This window comes from Mytilus californianus, unplaced genomic scaffold (genome assembly GCF_021869535.1).
Source record: "Mytilus californianus isolate M0D057914Y unplaced genomic scaffold, xbMytCali1.0.p SCAF_9, whole genome shotgun sequence".
In the NCBI taxonomy this organism is placed as follows: Eukaryota; Metazoa; Mollusca; class Bivalvia; order Mytilida; family Mytilidae; genus Mytilus; species Mytilus californianus.
Genome location: NW_026262745.1, coordinates 53,860,058 through 53,887,195, shown reverse-complemented (window position 1 = coordinate 53,887,195; position 27,138 = coordinate 53,860,058). Strand labels below are relative to the sequence as shown.

The window sequence follows — 27,138 nt, the reverse complement described above, 5'->3', positions numbered from 1 at the left end:
TTATGGACACATTGCCAATTGTTTTTTGTGTATAGATTCTCAAATTGTAGCATTAGTTTATTGGTTAGTAGATGTTCGCTCATGTTATAATTTTAGCCTCACATTCTCAGTATATTTGCATCTAGCTACTTCTCGTTTGATACAAAAATAGTTTCTGAAACAAATCTCTATCAAGAAGCTAACATTTTTTAAGGCCTAAGGTTCCATTTTGCACATTCATTCCATATTTTAGTAATTGCCTTAACAATCTATATGAAATATGTTAAATATGATATGTAGTAAATAACACCAGATAATCCTTTCTTATGTTACCCTATATGTATCAGTTATTAGTTAACTATCTCACACCTTGGCAGTCAATATCTCATATATTTATAGTTATATACCTTTATTATTTGACAAACAAATGTGTGATCTGGTGCATACTAGGGTTATTTATTTGAGCAACAAACTAAATGTTGTTGGTGTGTCAAAATTTTCATTAATTTTAATGCAGCATGAAAGGTATTTAATAAACTATCAAAATTTCACACCTTATGAAAAATTACCTCACAATTATTTTGTCAACCGTGAGATAATAGGTATCATCCTTTATGAATGAAATATGGGAGAGTTATTCTCAACGTGTTATTAACCAAATATATTGTGTCAGCTAACCTAGAATTATGTCAATTGATTCTTAAATAGGGTAAAATGTACTGGTAATTGTGTGAACTTTCAAATTCTTAAGATTTCTCATTTTTGCTCCTTTAAGTATGAAAAAATAGCTCAGTACATTTTTCCAGCATGGTAACTAAGTGGCCGGCCTATATTGTTTTATGAATGTCCATTCAGTAATTTTGTGTTCTGAAATTAAAAGGTTGTCCAGACTTATTTTATCTCTGCCTGCAAGTATTGATCTGATTTTCAGTACAAAAACAGTATATATACAAGTGTATAATTGTAATTCTTTGTTCATTCCAACTGAAATACTTTTCCTGGAGTTATGGCCCTTGAACTGTTTTGATGTATTGTTATTTTGAAAAGTTTTTTGATTTGGTCAAAGTTGTAACAATTCTAGAAGTTACAGTTTAATCTATATGTATGTAAGAAAATTAAGAGTAGTCTTATAATTCTTCAGATTTAAAAAAAATAAAAAAAGAAGATGCGGTATGATTGCTTAGCTATGAGACGACTCTCCACCATAGACCAAATGACATAGAAGTTAAGCAATTGTAAGACACCGTATAACATACAACAATGAGCATAACCGCATATTTATTATAAGTAATCAGAGTCAGGTCTCATGATCATGACTCAGTACATCATTTTGCAGTTTAAGAGTTGTGGTTCATGAAAACCATTATTAATATGGATTGTCTACGTCAGAGAATTATGTTATTTTTAACAACAACAGAAAAAGGATTTCTTCAGGTCAAAATGTAACAAATATTCCATGGTACAAATAGAACATAAAATCAAAACTATGTAAACATATAAATACCAAATAAAGTTCAACAAGGATTAAGATGCAAAACAAATTCTTATAGATCAATGGAATTTCGTTAAATATTTTATTTGGGTTTTACTTCAAATTTATTTTGAAGTTTGGACATTTAAATTGCAGGATTAACCTGCCTGATTATAAATGTGACAAACTTATTTTTGGATGACAAAATGATAAGTATTTAATAGTGACATTTCCTACACACAGGAATGTTTTTAGTGGCATCTCTTTGTAGACTAGCTCTGTTGACATCAATGGCGGATGTTCACGTTGTTTACAGGGAAAACATGAAATCATTAACTGATTACCATAAACGTCCAAATTGTACATCCTGTCATGTATATAACCACAGGAATTACCACATGAAGGATGTTTGATTCTGATTGTAGGAGTTTTTTGTTCCTTGCATTGGCAGTTGTTTTAGGACCCTTTGTTTTTGACCAATTCGAAGGATTTGTGATTCTCATTGTAGGATTTTTTTTGTTTCTAATGGCTGTCGTCTCTTTGTTTGACCAAGTTTGAAGGATTATCATACTTCTCAATTATATGACCTTGCATTAAAAGATGCTGAAATTAAACTTGTAAGGCAAAAACATCAACATAGGGCTAGATTTTTTTATATATAAAAATAAGATTTGGTATGACTCCATATGAGACGATCAATTCCACTAGAGATCAAAGAATATGGATGTTTGGAACTATAGGTAACATACAGCCTTCAATAATGAGCAAGACCTCTACTGTATTGTAAGGTAGTTAAGGTCCCAGCATGACAAAATGTGAAACAATTCAAACCAGGAAAACCACCTGATTTATGCAAAAACAACAACAGAAAAAAAAAAAATTTGACTAGCCAGTGACCAACTATTATTATATGTATTATGTGGTGTACCAAGTTCATCATATTTTCAATTGTATATAGATGAAGGCTGTATAATACTCTTGGAGGACTTATGTACTTAATAGTGCACTGGGTATAAGCACCAACCATCAACCGATCAGACATCTGGAGGGATGGAAAACTATATCACATGTAGATGACATGTCTATGATCACTATCCTAATTATTCAAATCAAGTTCATTGAATAACCAATGAATAGCAAACCAGCCAGTTATAAAATTTAATTAGTTATAAATTCATTTAAATAAATTCATCGTTGCTTTAAATAATTATATGTTTGACAAATTTTGACAGCAATTTAAATTTACCGCATGGTTTAAGGGCTTATTAAAATGGGTAAACACAAATTGTTGTTAAAATTAAAACTGATTGGCAATTTGAGTGTGAAAATTAAAAACAATGCTGGTTTATTTTGGTGACTATACCACAAAATCGGTAACAGAAGTTCTTGCATGTCTGTAAATAATCCACATATAGAATCTGATTATCGTCTCAGATAACTGCTTTAATATCAAATGTTAAAAGTTCACCCACATATTTGTTTATTTGATATTTCTGCGGTAGGCAATCTGAATATGAAAATATGTTATCTTTTAAAGTTTGTTTTCAGACTTTTTTGTTATTTTTAAAGAAATAGTAACTGAGTTTCAGTGGATTGATCAATTGTTTTTGTGTCTGTTAAGGTTCCACTGTATTATAAATGCTTCATATTTCATATTTCATAATGTAAGAAATAGTTATGTTTGAAAAATATTTAAATGACTAGATAATAGATTTAAATTACAATTATTAAAATTGCTGTTTATGAATGCAATAGTTTTAGTTGGAAATAAATCTTCAGATGATCTAGTTCCAGATCAGTTGTGTGTTTTTATGAATCATATTCAGACTATGTAAGTTAAGAATCATGTGAACAAGAAAATCATGTCATAGTTTCTTTTTAATTGTCTCCCCTTATTGACCTTAAAACCAAAGGAGACATGCAAATATGTATGAATAATGACAAAAACTAGTCTATATGTACATGCAAAATTGTGCATCCATCATTTTACACCAGACAATGAAATATTTAAGACATCTTACAAGAAATCTTTATGGTTATATTTTCATGTATAATCATGAAATTTTCTTAAATAAGATTAACCACTATGACATTGCTTAATTTTTGCAATATAATTATAATGCCTTTTTGAACAAATTGCCTTTCTTAAAATAATAATGTGTTATTAAAATTAGGGACTTTTATTTGATGTCCCCTATAGTAGTCCATGACAAAAACATAATATGTTGGTCTGTTGACCAAACTATATATAAACATTGAGAGTGCTTCACTGAACACATTGTTTCAAGTTATTTAGAGGAACAAAATGGTTGATTTTTGAACAGGTGAGCCAATCAGATTCTTTATAGCCAATTGTTGTTAGATTTTGCATTTGCTTTTATAACCTGTAAAAAAACTCATCAGAACATATGATGTTAATATGTTTTATACTATGATTATTTTTATTAAGTTTTGTGTCTGGTTTCCACATGTGGAACAGGATCTGCCTGCCCTGGTGGGGTTAGAGTTGCTCTTAGCAGCAGTCTTTTTTTTGTGAACTATTGTTTGTCTGTTTGTCTTTTTCTTTTTTAGCCCTAGTGTTTTCAGTTTATTTTAGACTTCTGAGTTTGAATGTCCCTTTGGTATCTTTTGCCTCCTTTTCAATCTGTTTATCTCTATATTTACATACTGAACATAGTCATACTCAGCAACATTACGTGTATGTCCTTTTAAAACTAGACTTTTTGGTTTTTAGAAGCAGATTCACTAAGTTCATCAACCTTCTTGCATGTTCTGGTTTGTCAGTAAATCTTGTTAGGCATTAAATGAATGCTAATAAGAAACCAAATGCAGCAACCTGCGTTTTGTCTTTTTTGGTGCATCAGTACATGTACCTCACATTCTAGAAACTGTCGAAGCTTATTTAACTAACGGTTGTAGTCAAGTGGTGACCCTGAATATGAATAAAGTTGGTCTAGTAAAGTAATAACTTTGCTTTGAGGGGAAGATGTCTGGGACTGTCTATACCAGACACCTGGACTATTATGTTTTAGATTTATCTACGAGTTGTTCTATTTTCTCTAATGTTATATCAACAAATTTTGAGTAGAGAATGTTTTTGTATGTAGTAATAAAGCTACTTCTTATAAAGACAACAAACAAATCACAAAACAGACAGCTGTTTGGCCTACAGGTAAATACGACAGGTTAAAACCAGGTAGATTAGTAACTGTATACCTGTATTTATATAGCTATAAAGTCTTAATTAGACTGCAGGTTCAGTAGAATATTTGTGGAATTTAGTTGATGTGTTGAATGTCATTTAGATCCATTAGTGATCAGGATAGAGACTGATTTATTAGGTTACCAGTTATTGTCAAACAGCCTTGCTATCTGGTAAACCAAGAATAGTCAAACTTGGACGAGTTTTATGCACGCCAAAGTAAAAGAAAAGTGAAGTGGATTTAAATACTGATAACTAACTGTTACTTTTGTTACATACTAGAATATGTTTTTCAAGAGCCTTGAAGTATTTTCTGGACTTTAGTTTCCACAGATTTAACATACAATATCAAGTAATCGGTAAGTCATTGAAAGTAAAAGAATTAAACAAGTACATTGAAGTAACAAGTTTTTGTAATCGAAGTCCATTTTGATTTTGGCAATTTTAAGGTAAACATGTCAGTAAATTAGATTTTTAAAAGGTAGAAAATAAGAATTCAAATATTTATGTAAAGTTTTCCGATTTAATCTAATGGACCTTTATGAAATCCACGGCCATTATTTCTTTTCTTCTTTAATTTACACAGTAAATCCCTTGTAAGCCAGTTAGATTTATTTACTTAACATATATTTATTAAGTTAATTTATTTATTTAATAAATTACCAAAGCATACAAAAAATTTAATTTTGACTCGATGGATAACCTGTCTTTTGTTAGGTCAAATTGAATATATGTAAGTTTATATGTATATCAAATTGTCGTTGCGGTCATTTAAGTTTCATATGAGATTTTATCTTAGATATTTTATGTCACAATACTCTTGGTAACAGGTCAGTTAACTCACTAGATTTATCTTGTACACAATTTTCCCAATATGACTTTATCCATCAATTTTTGTAGCTTTGGACAAAAAAGTCATTGTTCTAATGTTTTCTTTTCCTGCGTTTTCGATTAATAGATTCAAACTTTTAAAATCTCATTTGACTGCAAATTCTTTGAAAACAACATTTATAAATTGGATTGTCAAAATTGTGAAATTTAAGGTCATAAAAATTGATCGGAATCTTAAGAATGCAAAATGGACACAGTTAGGCTCTCTGTTTTATTTTCTTGTACCCTTTGTATAGACCATACATCTGACATAAAAGTGCCCTTCAAAGAGAATTATAAATTGGATCTTGAATAAATGCATTTTATTTACAGGCACATTTAAGGATTAGGTCATTTATTATGTGCCAATAGCCTAGGCTTATTTCATATACTTTGTATCAATAGCCAGTGCTGCTGGTTATCAGAGACTAGTTATAAGAGGTGTAATAAAAGAATTACCTTAAGAAGATCTTGAGAGTTAACTGTTAATCTGGTCTGACCACAAAGTGGACAATGTACTCAGCCAATACACAAAATTTTTCTTTATGACTTAGATTTAAAGATTAGTTCTCTATCCTATCTTAAATATTGAAATATACAAATGTATTTTTGGTTTAAGTTGGATTAACTTTTACAATAACCATTTTTGTTGTATTTTGTTTTGTGTGATGGAAGTATAAAAGTATAAGATATCAATTAGAATAGAGAAAGTCTACGCCGGGGTTGGGAAAAAGATATTTCTTTGTGTCCCTGTCATGATCTCTGATTATGAATGTTGTATTGGTGGGAAAAAACAAACTGTGTCCCTATTGGTCTCACTTTTCATTATTAATTTTGGACAAGTTGGGAAGAGAAACTTCTATGTGTCTTATCGCTCTATGAAAAATAATTTTTCATTTAAAATTTTGTACAAGTTTAGCATTGCTCTCGGACATTTTTTTTTTTTTTATAAAATTTTTTTGCAAGTTTGGCAAAATAACTTTTGTGTGTCCTATGCTATGTGAAAAATCATTTTTTATTATAAATTTTGTCCAAGTTCAAAAAAAAAACTGTGTGTCCCATGCTCTCTCAAAAATCACTTTCATTATAAATTGTGGAAGGTCCAGTAACAACAACACTTTAAGGAATGCTCCAGTAATTTATTGAGATCGACATGTTTCGGTGGCTAGGCCACCATCATCAGGATCGTTTAAATTTTTTCATTATAAATGTTCTACAAGTTGAAAAAAAGAAACTTTTTGTGTCTCACTGGTATCTGAAAAATCATTTTTTATAACAAATTATGTACAAGTTTGGAAAAAGAAACTTCTGTGTTTACCATGCTCTCTGAAAATCTCTTTTAATTATAATTTTGTTACAAGTTTGGAAAAAGAAACTTCTGTGTGTCACATCGTGCTCTCTAAAATATAAATCATTATTTTATAATTTTGTATATGAAAAAAGGGCTGGTGAACAATTTGTCCTGTATATAACTATAAGCTGTTTAGATTTGCACCATTTTTTAGTTATACATTTTATTTTGATTGCAGCAGCATGTTAAATTTTCACCTGATTTATCAAAAATCATTGGGAAACACATTATAGAAAATGTAAAATGTAATTGGTTTTCTTTCCATTGATTTTAACGATTCCTGTGTGTAGTTTTGTTTCACAGTACATTACTTCACACTATCTGAGGTTCTGGATAAGCATACTTGCAAATTAAAAAGAGGAGATGATACCAAAGGGGCAATAAAAAACTATATGTTGAATACAGAATATAGACAATACCTAGCCAAAAGAAATTTTAAGACGAAAACCAATTTAAATATAACACAGTTCTTAAAAAAACTTCCAAGAAAACTAAAGTTTAAGAAACACAAACCCAATCAAAAACTTAAGGTGAACACAGGTTCTAGTCAGCAGTGACACAAGCCTGATGTTGCTTTAATATCAAAATTTTGTAAGCTACATTAAGTAAACAAGTGTTGTATTAATTTGATATAACTGTCAGATTACAGTAGTCTGCATCTTTCTTGCAAATAACTCTTTACTAAAGCTATATAAAATCTCATGAAACTTTTGACAATAAGATACTCATAAATATGTTAACTTGAAACATTATACTTTTTATAAGTACATAAATGTTGCAACTAAAATTAGCAAACATTGCAAGGACTAGAATGCATTAATTGGAAATAAAATTCAGGTGCAGCTAGCAATAAAACGCTAATTGCCTGTTGATGCAGGATAGTATTTCTTACTATAAAGGATCGTTTAACTTTGAGAAGACAATCGGTAAACAGATTAACATTTTTGGAGACTGTTAATAGTACAGTTTATTGCATGTGATATATTGTAACTCAGATATTGAATGAACTTTTTATGCTGCATCGTTTTTCTTAATGGGACCATTAATGTTTGTTGGTCATGCATACAAACAAAAAAACGTGGAAGATGTGATGTTAGTAATTGGTTTAAACAGGTGCTTTTTACAGAGATTATGTTAGTCAGGAGATCAAAGGGTTGCATATTTTTTCTAACCTTTTAAGGTGCTCTACTTTGAGAATCAAAGGGTTGTGTCATTTTATCTAACCTTTTAAGGTTTAATCAACGGGTAACATGCGTTTTTTCTAACCTTTTAAGGTGTTGTTTCTTTGAGTATGATCAACATGTTACCGTGTAAATCTCTTTTGAGTTGTTTCTGGCATTTGGAAATGTTTTCAATCTGACCAATCTGCTATATGGGTACCACATTACCAAAACAGCTGAGTCAGCAACTTGCAAAAATGAAATAAGAGTGTGTACTGCGTAGGTCACATTTTGATTATATTCATGCCTCTTATTGTTCAAAAGGTCAATCATCTTTTATTTAATAAGAACATTAGTTAATTATGTAAATTTTATTTAGACATTATAATTAGTTATTCATTATTTTCATTGATTGTTTACCTGTCATTTACCTGCCTGATCGCACCTTTACTGATTGGTCAACAAATTGTCCACTGTTGAAGGTCACACATGGATGTAAATCTACCCCTTTGATATGTACTTTATAAAATGATGGAAGGTCAGAGGTTAGACACATTCTTCTGTTGTGTGATAAGTGACAATTGGTAAAAATTGCTTGAATGGAAGAGTGGTATTTTGGCAGGTGCTTGACTAATTGACCCCTGATCTTAAACATTGATGGACTATGGCTTAATTATAGTGTCCTGTCACTGTTGGAACAGTTTGTTTTTTTAAATGTTTTAATATATTATTTCTAAATTTGAAGCAAATTGTTTAATGATTTTAAACTGGTATTCATTGATTGGAGGAAAGGATATATATTTGATATTAAAAATGTGACATTTTAACAAAAAGGACATGAACAACATGTTTTGGTGTTATTTAGTTGCAGAGCCAATGGGGTGAGTGGTTTACTTGATTTCTTTAGGTTTTTTTTTCCTTGGTTAAATTTTCATATTTTTAAAATCAGAATACAGACTAGCAATTGCAATTAATTTGGAAAAAAAAATCTTTTTAAATTCTTCTGGCTGCTTTGATAAATGGCATATTTTATACTTATCAATGTTTGTCAAGTTTGACAAATATATGCTTACAGGAGGCTTAACTCTGTTGGTGTTCTCAAATGGAGAACACAATACATGCATGCTGGCATGACCTGTTACCCAGATAGACTGGATCCTAAGATAACCAATCACTGCAGGTGTACAGTTTAAAATCTTAGGTTGCAGAGCTGGTTACAACCAAAATCAAACACACCATCAAAACAGAAGATAAATGTTTTTCAAAACAAGCCCAGTCATTGTTTGTAAATTGTTTAAAATTTTATCTTCAGATATTTGTGTAATTTAATTTAAGCTTATTGGAAGTCATTTTGAAAAGATCAATTAGACAAAATTTTGATTTTACTAAGATACACACCCCTTAACAAAAGGCGTGCAGTTTGTTTCTTAAAGAAGATTGAACTGGACGATATTGTGGTGCAACAAATATTTAATCTGTAAAACTTTTTGTTTTTTTGACACCCGCTAGTTGCATAATCTAAAACTTATGTTTCAGGCCCATGTAAGAAGTTGACAATTCTGTATTGTAATTATTTCAAAGGAATTGGAGCAATTTTATCTAGTGTTTATAAATATGTTATCACTTTACCGAAATCAATATATTAAAAATTCTATAATTCTTTGTTTGTTTAGAATGTATCTGAATATTAATCTGTTTTGCTCAGACGATTGAGTTTGCCCCAGAAATTTAATGTTTAAATCTATTATACTTGGCTATTCCATATTTATACTTTTTGATCTTATAATATTTTATAACATGCTTTTAAATCGTAAAAATTGTTCAAGAGGTCAAAAGAGTTATTTATTTAATTTTCTATTCAACGATTGGTTTAGATTGGTTTAGAAGGTCGGAATCGGCATAAAAAAGTTAAGCTGCCAATTTCACCGAACATAAAATAATGAACATTTAATAGCATTCACCTTTTCTGATGCGACAGTGTTCAGTCAAAAATGATATTAATTTGGATTATAGCCTTTGTTGGAGAGTGATAATTGGTAGAGATTGGGTCTGATATGGAATATTTGGAAGAGATTTGACTATAGGTGACATCTCTATAAATATTTATTCAGCATATGGTTAATTGACTAGCCTATGTTGTATGTATTATTGACGATAAATCTTTGTATTGATGGTGTCAGATCTGCAAGCTGTTGTTCAGGTAAAACTCGTTACATGTGAGAGCAAAGAAATACACAGGTCAGCAAAATATTATTACATTTTTTTCTTTATACATCAGTTACTTCATTATTGGAAAAAATAATTTTCTGTAACAAGGTATTTGTTGTTTTACCCTCCTAAGTAGGGTACATTAGGGTCATCATCAATAGAGTCATGTTCGAAATAGAATGGTACCTATTTCCTTTTCATAAAAAGCTGTATAAAACTTGATTACAACTGTGAGTTCCAATGTTTCCAAAAGCAAAATTGCATTTAGTCTTGAAGATATCTCATCCAATTCAAATTTTCTTGACGACAAGTAACTTATGAAATTCAAATTGACCTCTGTCAAATGTTATAACAAAGCCTTGAAAATTGGGTATTTAAAGGCTGCTTGCTTCATAGATACCCCATTGCAATCTCATATTTTCTTTTTTCTGTGTTTTCTTAAAGTCAGGTCTATATTTTATATTTTGATACCATTTACTTCAACATTCCATTTAAAGACTTTAAGATTCCTTAAATTCAGATTATAACAAAAAAAGTCCAAAAGTATTTTGTCCTTTGATATTTCAGAGAATTTTAATTGCCACTGAAGAAACAGAGAAGTTAAACATACTGTCATTAAATTTGGCATGTAGCTGAAAATTAAATTTTATCTTCCAACCTTCTGTTGGTATTTTTGGTCAGCATTATATTATATCCAATTTTTAAGTACTACTAAAGCAAGACAAATACTATTTAATAAATGCCTTTAACAATATAAAGCTTGAAGGAAAATACAGAGTTAACTTGGTGCAACTGGATTATAGCCTTAAGACTCGACAATTAATTAAAAACTAATAAACTGTTCTTATAATATGGTTTATTCTATAATAAATGCCATTTAGAATGGGGGAGGGGAGTTCATTGAGTACTCTGAAAAAATTACGATGCTATATTAACTTGACGGGAAATGACAGTTATTATCGGAAATGTTATATTTAAATAATTCATAACAACAGAAATGAAATAATGTGCTTTATAATTATAGTTCAAAGTTGATTTATATTAAGATTCAATCAATGTAACTTGATTTTGAAGTAAAAATTCAATATGTAGAAATACTCCTACAAAAATTTCCTTATGTACATTAAAATCAAGGTCTTCAATTGTCATTAAATGATTTATTTCGGTTTTTTTTTTTTGTAATTAATTTCTATATTTTTGGAGTGGTATGCATTATAAAGTTAGAAGGGTGTTTCCTACATTAACGAATGTATCTCGCTTTAATATGCATTCAATTTAATGTGCTTATATATATGCATGTCTTTTTCAAAGATGACTTTGAGTTGCTTTCATCTACGTCATTTGGTCCTTTGTGAATAGTCTCAATGGCAATCTTACCACAGCTTTTTATTTTGATATTTAAATTCTCATCTACTGGTACATAATATAAATTCATCAAAGATACCAGATTTATGATAAAGTATGCAGACATGCATTTCATCTAAATAAAGATGACATGCCTACTTTTCTTTGTTGATATTGTGTTAACACTGAAAAGGATGATTATATACATGGAAAGATTTTGTAAGCTAAAAAAAAAAAAAAAAAAAAATCTGTGGTTAAATATTAAACAAGAAAATGGTTACCATTGAGGCTTACAAAATTTTAGCATGTATGAGGTCTTTTTTGGGGGGTAATTTGAAAACGAAGGAAAATAGTCATCAAATCTCAGTAAACCAACAAACTGAAAATGAGCATGTAGGTGATTTAATGACCCTGATAATGTGCTGGTACCTCACGTACCATAATGACAGCTCTTTATTAACATGTATTTTAGTATGACATCATGCTATATAAAGGCTAGAAAATGTTAAATCAGACCAAAGAAGAGCGTTGTTCAAACATAGAAATCTGGAGAGGATATACATTAAGTCGTAATAGTCCATTATACAAATGGATGTTTTTACTTGGGTTTACCATTGTATGCGTAAGAATGTCCACAAAAAATGCAAACACTGTGTCAAGATTTAGAAAATATTTCAAATTGAGTAATATCAAGTAGATATGTGATTATCTAGTGCTATTATATATAGGTTTGACAGATTCAATCAGGTTTAAGTTGATTTCAAAATATTTGGTTGTATATATTTTAGAAGGTACTTTGACATAACTTTCAAATGGATAGGACGTAAGGGTTTTGCTACACACAGGTGTTCTTGAGACGATATACTGTGTAACCTTGTATAAAGTTGGTTCTTAAGTAAGTGTATGTAAAGTTGTCCTGTTTCTGAGCAAAGAAAAACACTAAATCTGGATGAAGTTTAGTGGATAGTTGTCTCATTGGTTAATCATTCCACATCTTCTTATTTTTATATTTTCATAGATATATTTATCTAAATATGCAGAATAAAATAATAAAATCTGTTCTTGCATAGGCAGATCCCGGGGAGGGGGGACCCCTTTTGTGGGAAAAATTTGGTTGATTATATAGGGAATCACTGAAGCATGACTGTAGCGGGCTCCCTCTTATGGCAGTCAATGGGCCCCCCTTATAAAAAGTTCTGGATCCACCACTGTTTTGACATGTTTCAATTCAATTTGTTTAGACAATATCTGATGAGGCATGTGAACAGAGGCTAATTATCAGGTTGCTGCATCTAATGTACAGGTGGGATTGTTTTCATGGATGTTCTATTGTCAACACCTGAGGGTATCTGAATGTAAGACATAAATTAGGTGTTAATAAGTTCAGTCAGTCAGACATTTGTTTGTTTGAATTATTTGTGACACCTGAAATAATTGGGTAACAGATGGACAGAAATTAAGGTGGAATTATTTCATACACAATTCTGTCATTCTTTGAGTAATTTTACTTGATTAATTGAACTTTTGGGCCAGAGAGAGTAATATATGATTCCAACAAATACTTGTTAAACTTTAGGGGATCTGTTCTTTTGTATATCGGTTGACTTTTGATATCAGGAACTTAGATAAGTCTTTTCATATTCGATATAACACGATTACTGTTTGACTCTTTAGGAACAATACACGAGCAAACATTCACCTGTAAAGTTCTATTCAAAAGAAAAAAATGCATATTTCTAAAATAGACTCCTTTGTCAGAGTTTTTTTATTTGGACCAAATTAAAAAAAAAAATTTGAAAGATAACAGTCCACTTTTGATGCTATATCATAGGTAATTGTTTAAAAAGATTAACAGAAAAGTTTGAGAATCACATCATGAATATTGAGGTTGAAACCTCCCCCCACTCATAAAAAAAAATATTCACAGAAACAATGAATAGAGACAAAATAAAAATTAAGAATTGTTGGAAAGGAAATAGATAATTTCATTTAATTTGTTTAAATAAACATCACAGGTTTAACTGAGCAAATTATTTAAAATTTCTCTTTAAATCCGGGAAGTGAGGCTGACTCTAATTTATGACTGTTTGCATGCTTATGACATTTTACAGCTTGCATGCAATACATTGATTTCAAAGCATATGCATTTTATTGTTTGTCAATCTTTCTAAAAGTATTCAAAGTATTTGACAAAGTACAAGCAAAAATACATGGGACATTTGGTCTCCTTGCCTGATACCTTTATTAATAAATTTCTATATAACTGTCACAACCTACGTAGATAGTGTACATGTCTGCCTTGTAACATTATGTAATATGTTTTGGTGTTTTTTTCACTGTCAATTTAACTATGATATGGATCTAATGATAGGAGCTTTTACATTTCTGAATTAAGACCCATTTGATGTGATGATCTCTGAAAGGAGAATTTCAAGGTTAGTTTATTTAAAGTGTTCTTGTGGTTTTCGTAAACTTACGTTGTTTTTTTTCGATGCATATAAATGATTTTGAGATAAAACCTGACGACTCCTACGTAAATGAAAAGCTAAGAAATCAATAGTTGCAGTAAACGGGGTATGGTTTCCTTAATTTTGAGGTAATTTCAGTTTCGGTTTCAGATTAAGTAAGAATAGAGATTGTAAAGTAATTTGAATTGCATCTAGAAGTACATATCATTTGCCATGGGTAATGTTAAATGAATGTATTTGTTAAGAATGTAATATTTTTTGTAAATTTAAGTTGGTGCCTAAAGCATGTTGTACAATAGATATGTCATGTGAGTGCAGAATGATGTATTCTGTACAATTGCTAGTTCAAAACTGATATTAATTACATATTTATATTAAATTGTTATTATCCTTAAACATATATTATTCATCAAAAGGGAGTTACTAGTATTTTAGTCAAAAGTCAGCAATGAATGAAATTGTAATTTCCATTGATAACTCGATCAGATCTGTAGATATATATATTCTTATTTTAAAGCAGTCAATTGTATTGGTATACTAAGGATGTTAAAGATGATTTCAACTACATGTATAAACCCTTAATTCCCGTAATTTCTATTGTCTTGTATTCTCGATCTTCATTTTGCTAGCATTATATGTTAAATGAATGGACAAGCATTTAAAACAAACAAATTTTAGTTAAGTCAGCAATGTTCCTTTAAATTAATTTTTTTATTATGAAACTTATAAAGCACATTTTCAATGGCAATTTACACAGAAATTAGTTAAAAAGTGTTATTTCAAAGATATAAATTATTTAGCACTTTTGTCCTTGAAATTGACATGACCTTTTCTTTTAACTTTTTCCATTTATAAAGATTCAAATATTTAGATAAATCCCAAATTATTAAAATCCTGCATAGGGATATATTTAAGTTCATAATTTAAATTTTAAAAGTACTTTCACTTTAAGCCTTTTATTGCAGTAATTACGTACTTCTCGTTCCATGTTTATCTGTGGTTTTTGCTGGTAGCTAAAACTTGAAATATACAAAGAAAGACTTTTCATTAAACATGCACCTATAAATTTTACTTATAAAAGACACATTAAATGAAATCTTTTTAGAAAATTTTGATCAATATTTACACTTTATTAAATGACAAATTAGAATTTTTTCGGTCTGGCAGTTTCTACAAGGTTATTAAAATTAAATGCATGTCAGATCAGGTATGAGAACACAATGATGTGATCTATAATTATTAATTAGACAATTAATGACATTATAACATGCTTTTGCATGTTAATGGGATGAGATTGAAACAAGTTAAACCTTAACATGGGTTCTTTTCAAGGACATTGGTGTAAAGGTACTGTTGTGACAGATTACGTAATATGCAGTGACAGCATACCTATGGTTCTATAGAAAATATGTACATTGTTATGAGTTTCCTGGGAAACATATAAGAAACATCCGGGAAACAGCATCTAAACATACAAATAAGTTGTTGTTCAAAAGATTTTAAACTGAAAGAGTGTTTTATGCAAGTGTAGGGCACTTCTAAAGTTGTTAAAACTCGTGAACTTGACTTAGCTGTAGAAAATTAAACAAAGCTTTCATGTTCAAAAAATAATCCAAACTGATAAATTTGTCTTCTACAACATGAAAGTCTTAAAGTGCATAGAAAAATTAAGTTATTTCATGGACATATAATATAGATTATTATTTACTAAAATATTAAAAAAATATTGACATTTTAGTTATTGAATATTACCAGATTACACTTTACATTGAATGTTGTCTTATTTTCTTTTTCAGTGGTTCAAGAACTAGGCGTTATGATAAAACTCCTTCAGTAAGTTCTTCAACAGAAGGTAGTATACAGTCATATCAAACCGCAGAAAGTAGAGAATTGAGAGAGAGCGCCACTGTACAGAATGAAAAGGGGGATAATCAGTTACCAATGGAACAAGCAACAACCCCCACAACAAAGCAGGTGAAAGAATGGCCAACGATGGCCGATTTGTCGCAAAAACAAATATTACCTAACAAATATGATGGTAACCAAGGTTACTTCAACCCTCATCTGTCTCCATCTAAATCGTCTCCGAGTCTCGACAAGGAGGAGCCACATCATGTGAAAACTGGGAATTACACGTCACCTTTAATGAATAAATCTAGTCCGAATATCCATGACGACGTTAAAAAATCCACACCATCATCATCATCATCCTCATCGTATTTAGCAAATCAAAAATGGTTTTCACCGAGTGCCTTCCAAAAACAGTCACCAAGACAATATCATAGTAGTAATAACTTTTATCAGTCGTCACCACAATTCACAAAACATAATCCAAATGACTATCAAAACTTACAAGATATACAGCAAAGCATTAACCAACCTAATGTAATGTCATATAATCTTCCTACACCAGTAGAAAAGGAGGAAAGTGACCCAGAACTTCAAGGGCTTACAAAGGGGGATAATCGTCCCTTGTGTTCTCCGCCAGCTCCACCAACCAGAGATATATCAAGTTTAAAATATGTGCCATTAAGTAACCAAAGTCATGCTAAATATCCGTCGTGGCCAGTAACACAACCAAGTGCTGATATAGAAAGTGGCGAGCCTATTAATGCACCACTAAGTTTGTTAAATGAACACAATCCAAATCAAAATAATGTTAGAGCATTAAAGGACAGGAATAGTCCTAATTCTGAACGAAAAGCTAGTGACAGAAATGCAAGCGACCCTGGGTTCAAGAAACCTATTCCGTTTGCTGTCTTTCTCAAAAGACCAGATCAAAGACACCAACAATATGGAAGCCATGTTCAAAGTGATAGGAAAGACACTGATTCAAAAATGAATGAATTTTTTGAGAGTTTACCAGGATATCAACAACCAATCTTTGACCAGGATGGTCATCGGTTCGGGGATGAAAAATACAACGTGTCCCCACCAGAAAGAGAGAGTGATGGGAGATATCCATCACAAAGGGTGTCAAATAAAACAACAGATAACAGATACACCCCTCAATATAGAATCTACCAGGAGCCTGTAAATTCATCACGGATAACAAGAGATTCGGGATCAAATCCATTACTTAGTCCAGATAAGGACTCTAAACCGTCATTCAGTGACTTGAGGTACTCGGATAAATCATTATTACAAGTTACACCAGACAACAAATTTACAGACAGTAGCACAAGTCCTATGCAAAGTCCTAAGGATTCCAAACTTCCACATGGGTCTAAGGATAATTATCCTGACAATGTTCAAACAAGTATATACGATCCGAAAAACAATAGTTATCTTGTGAAGAAAACTATGGTGTGTTATACAACAGGAACACAGACGGAATTCAATTCACCGAGGAAGAAGTCGCCATCATCACCAGGATATAATATGCATTTTCCTTTTGATAAGTCAAACCAAGCAATTCAAACTTCTCCCGAAAACACAAACAAGGATGACGACTTTGTTCGCATGCGTAAGAGTTCTCGAGATAGACACGAGGAAAGTTACGAATCTCGACCTAGACCAAAGAGCACTAGTGAAAAGGATAAAATTTTATTAAATAATATTAATTCAGAACTTGATTCAAATGATCAGCATTCTGCACCGTTTATGAGAAAACTTGCACGTGATTTATTGGCTAATCAGAGCCAGGAACATAAAAGACGATCAACAAGTTCTAGTGGTGGTAGTGGATTACGTAGTCCAAGCTCAGACTATTCTCATTATTTTGGTGAACTGAGAGAATCAGGATCTTACAGTAGTGTTATAATTCATGATGATTTGTCTGAAGCTGAGAGTGCAACATCTTCTAAACCTGATGGAACATACGATAGTGAAAAACAACATTTACATCAGTTTGAAAAGTTGAAAAGTCCAAGACGTAGTCTTGATCCTTCAATGTTTTCACAAAAACTTAGTAGTCGTGGCTTACAAAACTCTAGGTATGGATCAGAAGCACAATTGGTGAATCAAAGTCACAAAGATCATACATCAAGTATGATCAATTTACCAAGATCAGCTAGGGAAGATTCTCGACCTAAATTTTCTAGGCCAAGTACGGATTCATCCACGCCATCACATAAGACAGGAAGTTCTACTGATACCTTTTCATCAACTAGTACCCACTATAGTTTTGATACTTCTCCTGGGCCATATGTTCCAGGAATACCAGGACCAACACAGCATTCAACTAGAAGGGAATCAAATGATTCAGTCTTTGTTGATGAAAAGTCTCCATTTGAGAAAAAGGGAGATAACTTCAAAGATTTTAAATCCCAAATTAACAATGACAAAAAATCAAAAACAACTGCTTGGGTAGGTAGAACACAATCAATGAAAAAGGCTTATGGAGTATATGATGAAACACATAGCTTGATTCACAAGAGACAAGAAAGTGAAGTCTCGTCAAGTTCTAGTGAAAATCATCAATTTATTCATAGTCGATCGCAGTCTGATACAAACTATTTGCCAATGAATGAAATCAGATCAAAACAAAATAGTGATAAAATGCTTGGTGCAATTAATGAAGAAACATCTGAAGCAAGATGGCAAGATGCTCTTAGAAAGTCAAAGTCGAGAGAAATTTCATATGAACAAAATATTAGTGAACTAGATGTTAAAAAGCATGTGAACGAAAAATTACGTGAGTATCAAAATAAAACGGAAATGGAAAGAACAAACTTAAAAAGAACATCATCTGAACAGTTTAGACCGATGAAAGAAAGAATGGCAAATAAAACCCATTCAGAATCTAAACTTGATGAACCAAAACAACACTTATTACCAAACAAAGATCTGGATATGCGTCAAGCTAAAGTTACAAAATCTAACTCTAGAGAGAAAATTTCGCAATCTCCGTCTCAGTCTCAGACTGATTTACGCAGTCCTTCAAGTTCTGATTCTTCTAGGAGAAGCAGTGATCGACTTCCTTCTCCTTCTAGTTCTCGGTTAGATTTGCGACCTGACTCTAACAGTGGTAGCGATAAGAAATCGCCTTCTCCGTCATCATCACGTGCTGATTTAGTTGGTTCCAGAGATGATCTAAAACGTGCTCAGAAAAATGCTCTGCAAAATTTTATGCTTACAAAAACAGGTAGATTACCTTCAGATGAAGAAGAAAAACTGCATCAACATCAAAATAATGGGAATGGACAAAGCCAACCTGATCGTCCAACTAGGTTGTCTGTCACGGAATCTTTTCGTAAAAAATATGCAGAGGGTGATAAATTACGAAGGTCAAGGTCAATATCGTCAACGGATAGTGGAAATTACACAGAGATGAGACCACCTATGCGTCCACAGCCGACAGAATGGTCGAGAATGAGATCCCAGACGAGACGACCTCAGTCTATTGGTTCAGATTCTGGTTCTAGTTTGGTTGACCCCTATGCTGTTACACCAGTTATTTCGTCTTCCTTTGATCACCAACGAAGCGATTCGTTAGAATCACCCAGGGTAGAAGAGGTATGGTTGATATCAAAGGAAAATAGTCTTTGTACATATATTTTTTTATGATGAGATTTTTTAAAAATCACTGAAAAAACAACAATCATACTTCATAGGGTAGAGATATTTAGCTGTTGGATAATTTGCTTAAAGTCTGAAAAAAGATAATGTTGTTACAAAATGAAGACCATAATAAAATTTTGAAGTATTTATCTTAATTACAGTAAGTAAACAACATTATGTTTCCTTTGCTTTGCTCATCCAAACATGAAATTTTTCTGATTACTTCAAAATAAAACAACTGAAGACTTGTATGGATTGAGAGACGCAACAGCAAATTATTAAGTCCTAAATATCAGCACAGTCCTTGAATCACAATCTACAAATACAAATAATATGAATTGGAAAAAGAAAATCTTATAATAATAATAATAATAATAATAATAATTCTTTATTTAAAGAGGGTTACACAGTTAGCTATAAAACTAATCTTCCCTGAGGCCCTCATGAAATACAATGAAATATAACAAACAATTACAAAATATCAAACAAACACACATATATGAAAAAAAGAAATAAAAAATTGTTATGAAATATTATATATTCAAAGGCATTATAATATTAAGTACATCTGAATATAACTGTTGAACTGGCTTGGTGTTTTCTCAATAATTAGAAAAAGGCAACAAAAGAGTTATATAAAGGTATAAAACTGAATAACTTCTTAATATTACCCAAAGATAAGTAAAATTAAATATTTTAATATATAAGAAATATTAGTAAATTAAGTGGTTTAAAAAAAAAGATTGCTGCAGCACTTGTAAATAAAAAAATTAGACTTTAGTTGTCAGGTTAATTCTGAAAGACCCTCCTTCTTTCTTAGCTATTCCTTGCACATTTTGAGTGAAACAGTACAGATTGTGTGAAAGAATATAATTTTATCAACCTGTATGTGTTTACTTAAATTAATGAACAAAGGGAGATAACTCTATTTGTGATATGTTACAGATGTCAAAAGATTTACAGTCAAGTGGAGATACAACACCACACAGGTAAGTCAACCAGAATTAAATTATTTTATTTTCAAAAGTCCAGAGTCAGAAAGCAAGACAACAAGAGGTAGAAGATCTTTGAATTCATTCTTGGAATATATTTAATTTTGTTAGATATTTTGCTGTGGAACTATGTGGACAAACCTACACAAGTGTGAAATTTTCCTGATCATCATCATGTTTTCATATATCAGTTTGCAAAATTGATTCACATAGATTGTTTAAAATGTTAATTCTGCAGAGTGCAAATTTTCTCAAGGTCTTCCTGGCTTCCAGTGTCTAGCAATGTATTACAATTCTGAGTGAGTTCCAAGTAGATTTGCTGACCCCCAAATTTTTAAAAATGACAGATTTCTATACATTTGTTTGATTGATTGAAACATTACTACTTTATTTCTCCTACTACAAATAAGTTTTTGATTGTTGGTTGGTACCATGAAATTCCCCTGAAATTATAAAAGTTTAAAGCAGTATTTTTTAGATTTAATTTTGAATGTATTACGTCTTCGTTCGATTGATATCTTCGGAAGTTCTGTTACATTGAAAAAATATCATTACAAAACTACATTTAGATTTTTAAAAAGATTAAATGTAATTTCTGAGTGAAATATGATACTATTCTGTGTATAATTCACTTGAGGAAAGTAGTTTAGCAAGCAGATCTGGTTTAAAGTTAATTCGTTCAAACAGGTTGAATGTCCTTCCAAAAACTAACAGAAAACTTAGAAAATATATAGTACTTCAACATTTACTTGTTGTTTTAGGTCAAAACTTGACTCTTTAGATGTGCACACACAATCTTGTAAAGATTATTATCAAGTTTTAATCTCTTCCATAAATTTGATGAACACTTGAACTGACCGTAAGTGACATACATCTGTCTAATAAACACTCAACAAAATTGTAACTTTAACGTGTCATTTTGTAAAATTTAATAAAAACGTGCATTTATGCAAGTTGATGAAGTATTTAAAGTAATTATGCTTATAGAATGTCCTCTTGTTTCTTGTTAAATGAATGTTCGTGATTTGACAGAAAAAAATTCACATGAATACTTGTTTGTTTTATACAAGTGTATAAGTACTCGAGTCGAGATGGGCGATAAGTTGTCCTGTCATCACTTTTGTTAAAGGGTTAAGTGAATTTTAAGCATTTAGATGGCATTGACATGCAGATATCACTAATAGATCTTAAAAGTCTTTTTTTTTTGGCCTTGTCTGAGATTCTGAGAAGTAGTGTATAATTTTACCTGTAAAAAGTAGTTTATTCATTTTGTTTAAATTCTAAAGGTTTCAAACAAAAAAGTTTGAAGTATTGAGTGTTTAATATTATAAAATTTTACATATATATGTTCTAAAATGCATTTTGATAAGTGTGCTACATTTTCATGATTTAGACATTCTATAAGGACAAGGAAACATGTCCCGATAATAATTCAGTCACCTCGTTACTCCGGGTATGTACACAAAATGTTTATAATATTTATTCCTTAACATAAGACCTGTGGTGGACTAACTGTTTTATAATTACATTAATGAGTTGTAATCAGTATTGTTTATTTTGCTTTCTAAACTTCTAAAAGGTGGTTGCTGATATTTTTAAAAATGTTAATAGAGGGGAGATAACTCAAATTTTAATCTTGGTTTATTTGGTTTGGTTGCATGTATTACATTAGGATATCTGTTTAGCCTTAATGTTAGTTGATTATTATTTGGAAAATTTATAGGTATTGTAATGGTGGTGAAAATGACATTCAATTGTACATGTTATGAAAAAGGAATGTAGAGCCTATACAAATGTTTTCAGTTTAGAGGAACATCTCCCATTCTGTGACAATAGATTATCATAAAAAATGTATTATTATACCCCATGCAGTAAAGTAGTGGAGGATATACTACTTTTTAACCTGTCATGTATTTGTCATTACCTGGATATTTTCTGTATTTTATTGTCAGATCCCCTTCAAATTTGAAAACTATAATTTGTTTATTCTTATAAAAAATTCTATAGTAGGAAAAACAGAACTTGGAATCAATTTAGGACTTACGAATATCTGTGTCATCACATTAGTATTTGTGAAACTTCGGAAGCATTTCATTGAAGGTTTACTCTTATGGATAACTTTGGTTATCAGAAAAAAAATAAAATAAAAGAACTTTCACATCACCATAGATAACTAACTAATTGTCTTCATTTAATTAAAAACTTCTCAGTTTGAATGGAAGTTTACTTTTATCAAAACCTTAGAATGAAGTTCCTTATTTTGGAGAGGGGGTCCTTTTTTTTTGCATTGATGTAAGCTTTTTGTAACGGCTTGGGATACACCTGGTTCATCATTTAGAAACTGTACTTTTACAACAACTCATACAAAGGGCTTTGATCTATTCAGAAGTTTTCACAAGTGCTTGTAAATTATATAATAAATTTTCTACTTCATCTTAAAATTATTTTTGTTTTACCATAAATTTAACTTTTCTTTGTTTGAATAATGAGATTTATATTTAAAAAAAGACCTTTTAGATTTAATGAGAGGCATCCTCATAAAAAGTTAACAATTCTGCTTTGACTTTTGGTCTTAAGGTCATTGAACTGACCATTTTAAGGATGTTGACCACAAACTTTATACATTCATCTGTTGATTTTAATGATATCTTTATTATCATAAAATTAGAAATGCGAAATTTTAAATTGAATTTCAGTGTTATAATTTATTCCCTGTCTGGTTTTCCATTAACTTATTAAGATAAATGTCCTTAAAAGATGATATTGGTAACCGTAGTTAAACATTCTTAGACTTAAGCCATGCTCATGTTCAGGTAAGCTGTTTGTCTGGAATATTATATTCATTTCAATGATAAAATCTTTTTGGTAATTTTTTATTATTATTTTTTTTTTAAAGTAGTTTTGGATAGTACATGTAGTTTCAATACAAAAAAAAACATTGATCAGCGAAACCTGTCTAAGAGGAACCCTTCTCAAATGTAAACTGAAGCTATTTATTTTACATGATTTAACCAAACACTGGTTCTTGTTTTATGTAATTGTTCATAGGTTTATCATGGCATTATATGGGTGCAAATATGGCTAAATGCTGCAGGTTTTTCGATGTTTCAAAACGTCCATAATCTGGTTAAAAAAAGCCATCTGAAATCTGGCTATTTTGCTTATCATAATAGCAGACTGTAAATAAGTTGCGGATCCTTAAAACTTTGAAAAACTTTCCCACTATCTTATCCCGGTGTACAACTGTATGGTCGTTTTTATGCCCCCGCCGTAGCGGAGGGGGCATTAAGTTTTACCCTTGTCCGTCTGTAAGTACGTCCCAAAGTTGGTTTCCGTTCTCTAACTTTAGTTTGCCTCAACCAAATGTTATGAAACTTATACACAATGCTTATTACCACTAAATACAGATCAAGTTTGAATTTTGGTGGTGTTACTTTTACCGTTCTAGAGTTATGCCCCTTTACAAATGAAAGGAAAAATTGCTAAATTTTTCGTTTCCGTTCTCTTACTTAAGTTTACCTCAACCAAATGTTATGAAACTTATACACGATGCTTATTACCACAATATACAGATCAAGTTTGAATTTTGGTGCCGTCACTTTTACTGTTCTAGAGTTATGACCTTTACAAATGGAAGAATTGCTAAATTTTTCATTTTTTTTCTTCTAATTTTTGGCATATAAAAGTCTTTTGGGAGTTTTTTTTTAAGTTCTTAAGAGCCTTTGGCAGAATTCATTTATGTCCTATTATTTAAATTAAAAATGAATGCAATATATATCACAGGATTAACATTTGCATAATAACAAATCATATTTAATTTTTAATTAATAGTAATAGTAATATTCTACTATATAACATGTACTGGTATCTCATTTGCATAATTGTGGGTTATCAAGATTGGGAATAATAAATGTGCATAATGAAATCTGATTTGACAGTATTTATACAAATGAGAAAAAATTATGTCAAAATTAAATGAATACAAATTAATTTAACACTTAAAATGTAATTAAAGGCTGCTAAAGTGAGACCTAAACTAACAGTAGTTGCATCCTTGGCTACGTTTGTAGAAGGACCTTTTTTTTGACAAAAAAGGAAAGATGGATAATTTATGCTCGGATGTTTAAAAGAATGTGTATTTAGTGTAGTCATCCTGTTGTATATGGTATAAATATGACATAGTATATAGATGGAATGTGATAACAGGTGTACATCTTCACCTGGTAATTAATTCAGGTGTAAAATTTGAGGTCTTGTAAAGGGCTGAAACAATGGAATGTTAAAAACAAAAGATGCGGCTTTCTCCATGAAACATGCATTTCTCTGTTAGTGGCTTAACCTGTATGATTCTTAAGAAATTTTTTTCTGAGCATATATCTGTCTGGTTTGTTCTACTATATATGTAGGAGCCAACCTTAATTGGGAATTTACAATTTGTATACAATTGTTACTGTAAATTTATTTTCTTTGAAGAAGTTTATTCTTTCATGTACCCTTTAATTCGGTGGGTTTGAGAACTCTGCACACAAACTTAAAGGAAGAATAGTATTTTGTTGTTCATAGTTTTTCATCCACAAAATCAACAAGAAGTACTATCCAAAAATAATAACAGAGTCCACAGTTTCACACCATATCACTGGCTTAATTCAGGCATTGCAGATGCAATACAGGTAATAATACACAGATCTGCTGAACAGGATGGCAAATTATTCATTGTGTCGCAATGGCAATTAAAACAGGAGACTCAAATCTGCTCTACTTGTGAACACAGATCATATTGAATATGCCATAGGAGTAACAAGTATATTAAAACATTTTCTCTAATTTTTATGCTTTTTTCACATTTCACGATCATTGTGAGATTCATCTCTTGAGAAAACTTTGTTCTCGGCAAATGATTGGTTCAAATTTAATTATGACGTCAAATGTTCTTGGTTTCTTCTGAATTTCTTATTGTCATGTCATGAAAAAAGGCGACCATGTTTGATGACGTCACATATAAAGAACACAACTTTCTGAAAATCTTTGAAAAGGAAGGATAAACTTTGTTTAAATATCGTCTAAAATCATTAGAAAAACAGATTCCACCACTATAACTTGTGTACTATGATATTTCTCCACTCTCAACAGTTGAATTTTAATTATTTAAAAAGCTCAGCAAGCCTCACTCTTTAAATATTAAAATTTAACTGTCTCAAGTGGAGAAATATTGTTACACACTTGGTGCAGCGGTGGAATCTATATATCTTTGACAATGTGCAGCATAAGGTAATTTTTAAGACAATATTTCTGACCAAATCTTAAAATACCTTTGATGACAAATCCCATAGCAATTCCAACTTTATTCTTAATCTTTTTTAATTAGTAGCATATATAGTTAGATATCATCAATTAAATATAGATATTAAAAGATTGTTGATGGCTGATTTTATCATCATAAGGTTTATCTATTGTTCTTAACTAAAATGTTAAAAACATGTCAGGTTAATACAAAGTAAAGCTGTCATTGTATATACAGTAGTTAACCTATGTTATATATTTATGGCCTGTGAAATCTATAAAGGGACTGAATAGAATCAAATTGTTTAAATTCTTCATCAAGGGTCTTTAGAATGTATTATAGATTTAACTATTTGAATTTCTAACTATGTTTTAAAGGTTTAATATTGAAGTTTAATATTCACATGTTTCAACATTTTATTTCATCCAGTTTTAAAATGACAATCATGTACTTTTAAGAATATTTTTTTCAAATTATACAGAATAACCATATATAAAAAGAATTTTGAAATTTAAACTGTATTGTGGAGGCCATTAAAAAACTTAACCCTTCCATAGTATTATGAATGAAAGTTGGATTAGATTCGTCCAGTATAGTATGCAATTAGTCCGGTTTCGACAGGTCGCACTGAAAATATTATATCTATAACCAGAAGTTTTAAAATACACATACTGTATGCGCCTGTCCCAAGTCAGGAGCCTGTGATTCAGTGATTGTCGTTTGTTGCTGTCAATCATGTTTGTTTTTCATTTATTGTTTTTGTACATGAATCCGGTTTTTAATTGTTTAACATTTTTCATTTTGGGGCCTTTTATAGTTTACTATGCAGTATGGGTTTTTCTCTTTGTTGAAGGCTGTATGGTGACCTATAGTTGCTAGCTTCTACGTCATTTGGTCTCTAGTGGAGTGTTGTCTCATCGGCAATCATACCACATCTTCTTATTTCTATATAGGATAGTTGTCTGTTATGTTAATACAAAATTTAATTTGGAGGATATTGTTCAAAGAGAAACAGCTTTATATATACATGTACTATGTGTAATTTGGTGAATGAAAAATATGCATTTGAAATCATGGTAGTATGCATTCAGTGCTCAATCTAGCAACATATTTTAGCCTTCTTATACCACACGATGCTATTAATTATTACAAACGTTGTATTATTTTCTGCAACATATGGTTATATCCCATTATAATTTATACATGATATTACAGTAAATGAAATTGGCCCATAAAAATCAATAGATTATTTCTGTAATATGAAGTGACTAAATATATTGTATTACTTTCCCTATAAATACCACAGTGGA

The 27,138-nt window shown here is 30.7% G+C and overlaps 1 protein-coding gene across 10 annotated transcripts in view; it reads left to right on the top strand.

Annotated features, from left to right (window-relative positions):
- Nucleotides 1–27,138, top strand: part of LOC127715534 (serine/arginine repetitive matrix protein 2-like) — a 111,974-nt gene that overhangs the window by 55,758 nt on the left and 29,078 nt on the right. For 8 of the 10 annotated variants that reach the window (XM_052221614.1, XM_052221611.1, XM_052221615.1 and 5 more), the window contains 3 exons: nt 15,850–19,510; nt 20,501–20,544; nt 21,941–22,000. In XM_052221614.1, the coding sequence (XP_052077574.1) occupies nt 15,850–19,510; nt 20,501–20,544; nt 21,941–22,000 (3,765 nt within the window). Of the gene's footprint in view, nt 1–4,737; nt 5,012–15,849; nt 19,511–20,500; nt 20,545–21,940; nt 22,001–27,138 lie in introns of those variants that run through there. The other 2 variants (XM_052221620.1, XM_052221612.1) reach the window with 2 other exon arrangements.